This window comes from Barbus barbus (assembly GCF_936440315.1).
Source record: "Barbus barbus genome assembly, chromosome: 17".
Classification (NCBI taxonomy): Eukaryota; Metazoa; Chordata; class Actinopteri; order Cypriniformes; family Cyprinidae; genus Barbus; species Barbus barbus.
The window spans coordinates 10,870,294-10,882,235 of NC_136745.1; the positions used below are offsets into that span (position 1 = coordinate 10,870,294).

The following is an 11,942-nucleotide window of genomic DNA, read 5'->3' on the forward strand; positions in this document are numbered from 1 at the left end:
ATTAGATTTATGTTTGTAGAATTTGTATTCACTTTTATTTTAGTTTTAGTTTTAGTTATTTTAATACATCAATTTAATCTAAATAAAATGAGCTGAAATATAATATATATTTTAAATATTTCAGTTTATTTTTATTTAAAGTAATACAAATGATTTAATGGTTTTAGTTAACTAACCCTGAAGCTAACGTGAACTAAATGAATGTATAATTAAGTAACAATAAAACAGATTAATAAATACTATAAAACATGTATTGCTCATTGTTAATGTTAATGTATTAATTAGTGCTGTCAAACGATTAACCTTGATTAAATAAAAGTTTTTGTTTACATAACATATATGAGTGTACCGTTTATATTTATTATGCATATATAAATACACACACATGCATATATATGTATATGTATATATATATATATATATATATATATATATATATATATATATATATATACTGTATATGAGAAAAAAGGGTTATGTTTATATATTACAAATATTTACATATAATATAAATTATATGAATATAAATATATGCATGTAAATACATGTAAATATTTTCTAAAGATATACTGTATGTGTGTGCATTTATATATACATTATAAATATACACAGTACACACACATATATTATGTGAACAAAAACTCTTATTTTGGATGTGATTAATCGTGATTAATTGTTTGACAGCACTAGTATTAATCAATCTTAACTAAATGCAAAGTGTTTAATTAATTTATTTTTCTCAGATGAAATCACAAAATCATTCAAGATTTGCTTATGAATCATTGAGACTAATTTAGAGAATCTGTTCAGCTGAATTATTGAATTGAACGACTCAAAAACTGAAACATCAATATTACTCCAAGAGCACTATGGTGGAGACAAATGGTACCAAAATTTGCACGTGTCTGGGAAACCCTGAGGTTTGCAAAACATGTGACTAGTAACAGCAATTCTTGTGAACAAGTCATTGATTCGACTATTGATTTTTTTGATGAAATGTTGACAGAATGCTGCAAGAAACCTACAAACGAATCTTTGACCGTGAATGAATAACCTCAAGCAGGGGCGGACTGGAACAAAATTTCAGTCCGGGAAATCTCACACTCATCCAGGCCATCCCATACACCCACAACAAATTCTGAAACATGGACAACCCTATTAGCCTATTTGTATGACCATCACATAAAAAGGTCTAATTCTTTAGTCGGGGCCATGGAAAATAATTAAAGGTTCTCTTTTGAACTGCACCTTCACTTCCCTTTTCCTTTGCTTCATTTTCTCCAATATCTCTGTCACTCCCTTTTTTCTATACCTGTCACTTCTTTACCAGCATGTCTACTGTTATTAACAGAACTGTATTCACCTTGTTGCAAAACAACCACCTCATTGCAATTTGTTTGCACATAATGTTGTTATTTCTCTTAAAATTACTTAAATACCCAAGATTTAACAAATCTATAATTCATACAAATATATTAAAACTAATTTTCTAAAGTGCCTAAATTATTACATTGAAAAACCTAATACTGAACACAGAGGCGTTTGACGGAGGCAAGGATCAGACGTGAAGCGCGGCGCTGCCAGTCAAGACTAACCATTTATGATTTATTATTGATTTATTAGGGAATGCCACAATCGGAAACGGTCACTTAGGCACATTGGGAAGGCAAAAATAAAAAATTAAAATAAATAAATAAATAATAAAATAAATAATAATAAAAAAAACAGGGCAGCGGGCCAAATCAGCCACCAAGCCACTGGGAAACGTCCCGGAGTGCCCAATGGCCAGTCCGCGCCTGACCTCTAGCATTGAGTGTCATCACAGTAATGATGCAAGGCGGTTCACTCGGTTAACATGAACAAAGAACCCAGACCCAGCCCTTGATCTCAGGATTAATGAGCCAGTCTGACCGGACCTGGGGTCAAAGGTCATGGGTTAAAACTGAGCTGAGAGAGAGCGACTGAGAGGACCAGAAGAGAATTAAGATTCAACAAATGTCGAGTGCAAACAGCACATTCAACCGTACCGTTAAAAACTGTTCAAAGGATGTGAAGAGATGAAAAGATTCAGTCCTCCTCTCTCCTGAAAATACGCACCTTGTCTTTGAATGGCTGAAACAATATTACTTATTCATTCTGCTTTTTCTTTTCAAGCTCTCGTATCACCACAAGTGTCAGGTCTTCAAGTGTCAGTGGCAGGTAGGTTTTATACCAGCTGGTTCTTTAATATACTAAGACCAGCTTGAACTTCCTTTGAGCTCTAAACACAAAACCGTGAAGGGCCTTACCTGCCTAGAAGAATGTTTTATTTATCATGCAATTTAATACCTTTCTGCAGCTATGTTTCATTTTGGTATACATTTCAGTTTGGTATATTTTTTGTAAAATTTAAATGACTGTATATACAGTATGTCAATGGCATGTGACACTGAAGACTAAAGTAATGATGCTTTGCATTACAGGAATAAATTACATTTTAAGTTAAGTTATTTTAAATTGTTGGAGGAGGGACTGTCCAGCTGTTCAGGTTTAATGACCATGTCACCAAATTTTAACACTGGTGTTTGAGATTTTTAGCAATTGCAGCTCTTTTATGGATGTTGGTTTTGTCAATTCTCTGTGGTCGGTATTTGAGTAAGATATTGAGGTTTGCTGTCTCTTTGCTGCAGAAGTTCTGTGTCGTTTGGACTCAATCCTTCTTAGTGTTTGACAGTCCCTATCATTCACTTTAAATTTTCCTCACTTCTTAACTTTCCTTCTTCTTCACTGACAAGTTTTGCCATGCTTTCTGTATGCAGTCACCATCTTAAAGACAGTTGTTCTTAAAACACAGAAGAATTGAGCTATTAAAGGGTGCCATAGAATGCATTGATACAATATCTTAAATTGTTCTCTGATATAGAAGGTATGTGGCTTAGGTAAGGGCATAAAATATCCAGAAACGGTTTTACATGTCCATTTACAAGCCTAGGACTTGTCTCTACAATGAAATGGTCTGTTATTGGCTTATTTGGAAGGGTCATGAATAATAATGAAATCTGCTCTGATTGGCTGTTTCACAGTGCGGATCATTTCAGTAGCTCACAGCAAGAAGGAAACACAGGGAGGAAAATATATATATTTCAATACTTTGTCTCGCAGTTATATCGTCGGGTTATTATACTGTATATAAAATGCGGGCATCAGGGAGCCAATATTAATACGCGGGGCACTGAAACTGCTTTTGAACGATCAGTCGATCGCATTATAGTTTCACTTTCGCTTTCGAGATCGCACGTACTCTGTTTATACTATGGAGCGGCAGTACTTACCACACATTTAACACGATCAGATGCTTGTTAGTGGTGCTCAAGATCTGTAAATCATTCACCATCATCCTCAGTCATCTCTCCTTAATCTGTTTATGTGGTAAGTGAAATCTTATGTACTGCAGTGTAACAGGCTACCACCAGAGGTGGGTAGAGTAGCCAAAAACTGTACTCAAGTAAAAGTAAAAGTACTTGTAGAAATATTTACTCAAGTAAAAGTAAAAGTAATAGTCTGAATAGTTACTTGAGTAAGAGTAAAAAATGATCGGATAAAAAAACTACTCAAGTAGTTAGTTACTAGTTACTTTGGATCATATACTGAATATAGTCTATTTTTATTTAGATATTTAGATACAATTTACACACACACACACACACACATATATATATATATATATATATACACACATATACATATACATACACACTGCCGTTCAAAAGATTTTTTTTTATGTAATTTATTTCAGTGATGCAAATCTTAATTTTTATTAGCCTTTACGCCAGACTTCAGTGTCACATAATCCTTCAGAAATCATTCCAATATGTTGATTCATTATCAATGCTGTTCTTTTAACCTTCTATTCATAAAAAAAAAATCCTTAACAAAATGTCAAATCCCTGTTGAAAAAACTGCAAATCCCTGTTGAAAAAAACAGTATATGCTGGTATAGGTATGTTTTGAAGCATGCTGCTTTGAGCTGGTTTAATGGTCCGACCAGCTTAAGACCAGCACATGACCAGCATAAACCAGCATTCCAGCTTCAAAACATACCTAACTAGCATATGCTGTTTTTTTCAACAACACTGATAATAAATCAATATATTAGAATGATTGCTGAAGGATCATATGACTCTGAAAACTGGAGTAAACAGCTGATAAAGATTCAGATTTGCATCACTGAATTAAATTATATTTTAAAGTATGTTAATTGTTATTAATGAATTATTAATTATGTATTATTTATATATGTATATAACCTCTGACACGGAGAAGAGAGAAATCTCCTCACAAGACCGCTACAGAACATCTGAACATAACGAAATAAATGCATATGATGGATCTTCTTCCGTCTGTTCTGCAAAATGAACAAATATAGCCTTTATTTCTGCAAGCGTAAATATTGTGAAAATATCAATATTAATTGTGTCTAAGCAAAGGCATTCCTCCTGGAACTAACGCGGGTTTGGCGGGTGTTCATTTCATACTCTGTGACAGCTTATTTAATGAATAAATTATACATTGTATTTAATGTATAAGGTACATTTATAAGTAACTGGTAATGTCATAGTGGTATCGTGTAGTCAGTACAATCGAATCTATTCCTGTGGAACCGACAGCACTGTTCATCTAATAAAGATCTTCATAGCTAGCAAACCATAGCCTTTTCAGATTTGCTTTCACCTGACTGTAGATCCAAAGCCACGTCTTCATCGCTCTTGATGTTCATAAACTTTCTGTTATTTGAGAGAGAACCGCTTCAGACGACAGTGAACGAATCATTCAAACTGATTCACGAACCGATTCACTGGTTTTCCAACAGGTTTGTTCGAGCCTTCGAACAGAATTGACTCAAAAGAATGAATCATTTGCGAATGGGCATCGTTCATTGCCCAGAGAAAAGTAGACGGCGCGTTTGGAATAAACTGAAGCATTTTTAACTTTATTATTACGTATTGCAATAAGATAAAGTAACGAGAGGAGCGTCGCCCACAGTAACTAAGTAAAAGTACCGTTTTTCCACTAAAAATGTACTTGAGTAAGAGTAAAAGTACCCATTTTTAAATATACTCTAAAAGTATTAGTTACCCAAAAAATGTACTCAAGTAAATGTAACGAAGTACATGTAACTCGTTACTACCCACCTCTGGCTACCACTAGCAAGGAGCTAACCATGTCCCTTTAGTGGCTCGCGTTATTTTATTAGAACGCGATATTTGCTCTCCGTGCCTTTCTGAATACAGATACCAACCCTGCACATCACATCCCCTGCACAGCCTGGAACATAACATTTATTTCCATGATCTGCCATTTTCGCTGTTGTCCTCGATTGTTTCTTTACAATATCCTGCAGAACTTCTGATGATTCGGTTCAGCTGGCAGCTGGCCTAGAACATGGGCGTGTGTATGCAAATGTTGGGGGGCGTAGTGATCCCGACTGTTACGTCACAGTCGGTGTTATGTTCTGATTCGCCTGTTTCTCAGTGGTCTTTATATATATATATATATATATATATATATATATATATTTTTTTTTTTTTTTTTTTTTATTTATTTATTTATTTATTTTTTTTGAAGATTGTTCAGGAGTCCCTTGTTTGTCCTGAACAGTAGAAATGATTGTTGCTCTTCAGAAACATTCTCCAGGTCCCTCAAATTCTTTGGCTTTCCAGCATCTTTTGCATATTTGAACTCTTTCCAGCAGTGACTGTGATTTTGAGATCTTTTTACACTGACAACAACCGAGAGACTCATACGCAAATATGAGCAAACATGTTGTATTAAGAGCTGGGGTGAAAACTTTTGAACAGGATTTTTCCATGTAGTACTGCACCTTCAGAAACTACAGAAGATATTTACGTTTCCCAGAAGACAAAATAAGTACAACTGACCCTGATCTTCTTATATCTTCTATATCTTATAAAAAAATTCAAATAATAAAACACTGCATTTTTAAAAATAAAAATGTAAATTTGCAGGTCAAATGGTTTTCTCTTATCTCGCTCAAGTAGCGCTGAGTGAATGGGGTTCAAAATGTGAGACACCAATTTCGGGTTTTATTGGTTGAATTAATATTTTTGGTGAACTGAATCAAATTCATCAGGGTTTCAAATGAATCAAACTATTTAAGTGTATCTTAAATATATTCAAATTAATAAAGCTATTCAAAATAATCAGATGATTCAAATGAACCAAACTACTGGGATGAATCAGACTCCCTACTATTAGTAAACTGATCTATTCTAGAAGGCAAAAAGTAGCTCATATCATGGAGAACCATTTGAGTCCATGAGATCTGACTTTTGACTGCAGACTGAACACAATTTGAGAAATTGCAATCTCTTCTAAAATCCCAGAGTACACAAAAATTAGATTACAGGGGTCTTTTTCTGAGGAAAGAAAAAGTTCAGCGAAAGTCTCCATTAATTTCATTGATGTCTAGGAGACATTAAAGAGATTTTCATTTGTGATTTTCTTTTCTATGATACTGCTGTGAGCTCACAGTCCTTCTACGCCTATTAAAGGATAAATGACTACAGCGGAAGACAAATCCATAAGGTTCAGTGAAATCCTGCATATCGTTACGGCCTTTGTTGGCTAAACTAATCCGCTAATGGAAAAATGTCAGTGACACTTAAGTCGTGACAAAACACCAAAGACAAAACATTTGAAAAATGCCTTCTTTTATGCCAGTCAATAGAGAGCTGCTTTATAATAGCACTGTGTACATAACCACACAAATCAATAAAAACAGGTATTCAGTATCTCTCTTTAATCTTGGCTAATGTACTTCTGTTGTCACTATAAGCACTATAATGTGTTCCTGCCTTCATCCTCACAACATCAGACACAAACTACACCGATAAAACCACTAGAGATAAGCTAGATCCGAATGCACTGAAGGTCTTTGTTCAAATCCATTATGCTACAGATTTAGTGATGCTTGAGGAAAGATAAACTTGATTCTGGAGAAGAGCAGAGATGATTTCAGCCTTCATATGTGCTCTCATTGCGGCATCCTTTATCTTTCCTGGGATATCAAAGGCAAGCCATTTAATTCAGACACTACTAACTCACCTCCCAGTCCGGGTCTTAGCCGGTTGTCGTAGCCATCCAGCAGGCGGTCCAGGATGCGTGTGAACAGGGTGATGTTATTTTTGAAGGCATCTGTTGTGGCATCTGCGGACACTGACCTACACAACAAAGTCGAGAGTGTGTGTGTGAACTTAACAGGCTCATGAACAGCATGGGAAAGACATCAAAAATGAGAGTGGCGAAACTACAGACTGAATGAAATGAGGAATTACCTGATCTTCGCAATGCTTTTGACGTCTTTTAGCACTTTAATGATCCTAGTTTCATACGCTGCGGGTTACAGCTCTCATCTAAGATGTTCAGAGAATTATTGCACCAGATTCAAATGACATTTTACATCTTTGAGACTCATTTTAGCTGTCAGACTTGTGGAAAGCTACTCTGAAGACAGCCCCATAGTCAAACTAGCCTTTACAATTAAGTTTTTTTTTTTTTTTTTACATGTCTGGATAGTATTCAGATTGCATAATTTAAAAAATTCGATTTTTTTTCGAGTTTTCGAATTTTCGAGTGTCTTTCGAATCCGGTTCGTGGTGAATTCGGACACTGAGTGCACCGGAAGACTGCTGCTTTTGCATAGTTTACTTGCTGTTTAATAATCATTTGATACGGGTAGCTCCACTAGTAAGATTGAAGGATTTATCTTGAACGCTGTCACGGAAATTATTTATAAACCCTAATAGTCAATTTACAATTAATTCTGTACCTGTGTTGTATTAAGCTGTATTATGCTGTGAACGAGTGCTTCTAAAATCAATGAATGGATGATTCAGCTGCGGGCGCCATCGTCTGGCGAGACACGGGAATTGACTCGGCGCGCGACTCTCACAATGCATTCTGGGGATTCTCTAGCCGTTGAGTGTACATCGGTTGTACATTCGTTTTTGCAGTGCATTGTGGGATTGAATGAGTTCACTCGAGAACATCCACTATGGTTTCGAACACCACTTAAAATGGCTGTCCCCTCAAATAGTGGGTGTAGGGGGCGATTTCAGATACAGCCAGACTGTTACATATTAGCCTGGACTGCATTTCCCATCATCCATTGCACTAAGTACACACAGCTGTCTCAATCACTCGCTCACCTGAAAGCTATTACACTCACTATATAAAACACTCAGATCCTGCTTTTGTCGCTGAATATTGTCTAGCATTTATTGCTCTCCCAGTGATAGCTACTCTATGGAGCCCTTCCGTGTTTTCTGAGTGTAAGTTTAAGTCTAGTTTATTTCCTAGTCATCTGTATCGTGATCCTAGCCTGTGTATCTCGTTTATTGTCTGATCTCTGCCAGCCCTGAAGTTTTTAGCCTGCCTTGGTTCTCTCTTTAGTCTTGTCGTTTTGTACTCTGTTCGCCCCTGCTTGGACTATTGCTCTCGTTGTCGGATTACCGCTCTTGTCGGGCCCTCTGGATATTGTTCGCTGATCAAAGACCCACGCTTGCCCTAGGATTACTCTTGTGTCTTGCCCGTGCCATACCTGTTTGCTGTTGTTTGACCCTGCTTGTGATTTGACTATGTTTCATAATAAAAACTGGCACATGGATCCGCACGCCTCCCTTCTCGTCGGCTCCGTAACAGAGTTGGTAGACATGTAGTTGCAAATTAATAAGAATTAAATGACATGTAGTTACAGAATTATTTATAGTTAGTAGAATGTCTAAAGTGGACTATCAAAATAAAGTGTAACCAAATATTAACGTAAGTAAATGCATACATAAATACGTACAACATGCATACAATTTAATGACTTTTTTTAAGTAATGATTTTTAACCACTTTAATTTATTTTACAAATAAAATCACTTTAAGCAAACGCACACACACTATTTTTAAAGCATTAAACTGCACAGTCGTTTTGCTGAAACATGATTTCCCAATGCTTGAGAAAGAAAGAACTATTCTAAGAGTGTGCTTTGATTACTGCCTTAGCTTGTTTATGCATAACACAATGAAACATGAAAACAGCAAGTGTTTTGTCAAACTACATTGCTATTTTTTTTTTTAAAAGTATCCTTCTTTCCAGAAATATTAGTGTTGCTAACTCCCCAACACTGCTGTGATGTGATTAGAGCACTCTTTCACATGTTCTACTTAAAGGAAAGTTTGTGAAACGCTTCTCAGGAATATAATTAAACATAATTGGCTTAATTAGCATAAGCAATCATGCATGCATTTTGAGCGTCAGCTTGATCTGTTTGCTAGCTGACTGTTAAAGCCCTTTAACTTGCACTGTTTCAAAGCCTTTGAGCAGACGATTGAGAACGCATTTAGAGGCATCATAGGTGCATTTTCTTCCAAAGCTACCTTGTAAGGATAAATGTTTTGGACATATAGCATGCATAAATAGCTAAATAACAAAGCAAGAAAAAATATCAGTTAGAGCATCAGTTAGATGTTGAGCTGTCGAGCTAATGAAGTTGTTGCCTATACATAGAGCATTCCAAATCAGTCAGTTAGGATGCTGCAGTGCAAGGCAGCTGTCTATGTAGACAGTAGTGAGGCAGCTCACTAGGTTTTGGAACAAAGCCAAAGATCATAAATGGACATGACTGAGCAAGTTCTTCAGAATGTGATTTCCATCCAAAAAGATCCAAACCTCCACTAGCGCTCCTTTTGCAGGGCACATCCATGCATGACCCAGATTAGAGGGAGGTTTATCTGATGCCATCCCGATTCCAGTTATTCAGAGTGAATTCACTGCTCGTGGAAACCAGTAAATCATATTTCATGAATCGACTTTATGACACAAACAGGAGGGTGGGGTTGCTTATCAGGTGAATTATCTAGATTTATATGATATTGGTTTATTGATTGGTAGCCTATGGCACGATGTGACCATATTCACTACCAGGAGAGGGTCTAAGTCGATGATTTAATATGAATAAAAGGTAAACAGGCCATCATATTAAGTTCTGATTAAATTGGAAATGAACCTGCAGTTGAGTGTGTATAGAGGGGTCAGAGTAATTATAATCCATGTGGTCACTATTTAATCATGGCTTTGCAATAAAATCAAGCTTGCCCCTTTTTATTATTGTTTGATCAGGATCACAAGCAAAACTTCGACCAAAACACTTAATGGGCGCTCCAAAACACATACATGCACAAATCTGTTCACTGCACTAAAAGTATACAGGCATAAACAACCACTTTGGTTGGATTTTGCAATTTGCAATTTCCACAATACTTGCAATAAAACAAACTGCATAAAAACACACAAAATGCCAGACAATTTAATATATAAACATTAATTTAAATGATTTTGTGTCCTTCACTCGTTACATAAAATCAGTATCTATGAAAAGCCATTTTCGTGTTCAAATTAAACATAGTATTTCATATTTTATAATAGTAAGAGACCCCTAATTTGAAATGGCAGGTTTTTCATTATTATGAATAGGCTTCTGAAATGAGGGTTTGGAAATTCATGATTAGTCTATCAAGTGTCATTCACAAATGAAAAGTATCATGGAATATTCCGAAATAAAGTTGTTTTTTATATTACAAAATAGCCTACTATTTTCCCTAGACATAAGTCGTGTTCATATATGTTAATATACATTTATATATGCAAATATGTACATTTATTTATTTTTAAACAACCTGAGATCGCGATTACAAAAATATGCTAAGTGACATTTTCTGAATGACTTTTGATTTTCTTTGTTTAATAAGATGTTCGAATTTTAAACGCTTGATAGGGTAGGCTACATGTTTCTAGCTTTCAGTTTTAATTAAAAGAAAGAAAGAACAATCAGCATATGCACCTGTAGTACCTCCCCTGAATGAGAAAGCGCTCCTCATGGTTCCACGCTGTCCTGCACCACCTAGAGGATTCATTACTGTTCAAAAACCAATGATTTCACGAAGCCTCTCAAAAAACCCAATGCTAATTTGCATGAATTAAACTTGCAATAATTAGTCCTCATCAAATAAACATGAAGCCAATCTTTGTCATTCTTTGTCAGCAGAGCGATTTCTTTCGGTGACCACAGGAGTCGTGCGCGTAAAAGTCTCCAGTTACGCACGGAGACGAAAGGTTTCGAGTCAATCCCAGTATCCTCAAATTAGGTTTATAGCAATTATTTTGATGTATTATATCCTCAAGCCCATTTAAAGAGCGAAGTCAAGACTGTCAGTCCTACCTGGTGTGCCAAAACAGCGTCAACACGAAGATGAGAAGATAAAACGCGAACCTCTCCCTCATTTCTGCCACTCAAACCTGTGTATAAGAAGACAAATTCACAAATCAGGTGAAGAAACTGAGGTTTGGTTTAGTAAAATACTGCCAATCACACACTTGGTGAAGGCTTAAGTTGGTCCATAAGCGCACACGGTCCGTACGATCCACCTGCTGAGCTTAGATGATGGATCCCAGACATTTCATAAATATTTACAGCGTGTAACAATTCATGATATGAATATCAATATCTCTTAAAAAAAACATTTTAAATCATAAGATGAGAAAACCTTGACCAAGTGACCACGGCTCGCGCTGTGATGATGATCTCCATGTAAATGGCAACATATGGCTGGGCATCATTTACACACATGGCCAGAAACACAAGATCCTGTACTTTATGGAGAGGACACCCACCTGTGATCCACCAGATCCGCTTTGTCCTTATGAATAAAGGATGATAAATAACAACCGGAATGTGAAAGTTTATTCCCAGCCGATGGAACCGGATCACGAGTGTTATTAAAGAGCGCGCACGTGGATCGGGAACGAGCGTTAATGAATTCCCATAATAATTCACTATAATATCAGATGCATATGAGCATCACTGAGGGTTTCTGATCCTCCACCACGTCTCTCTC

The 11,942-nt window shown here is 36.1% G+C and overlaps 1 protein-coding gene across 1 annotated transcript in view; it reads right to left on the reverse strand.

Moving 5' to 3' along the window:
- Nucleotides 1-11,328, reverse strand: part of gabra2b (gamma-aminobutyric acid type A receptor subunit alpha2b) — a gene marked incomplete at its 5' end in the record, with an annotated part of 101,113 nt that extends 89,785 nt beyond the window's left edge. Inside the window, 2 exons of the mRNA XM_079438268.1 lie at nt 7,105-7,220; nt 11,267-11,328. Of these exons, the coding sequence (XP_079294394.1) occupies nt 7,105-7,220; nt 11,267-11,328 (178 nt within the window). The remainder of the gene's footprint in view (nt 1-7,104; nt 7,221-11,266) is intronic.
- Nucleotides 11,329-11,942: the final 614 nt, after the last annotated feature.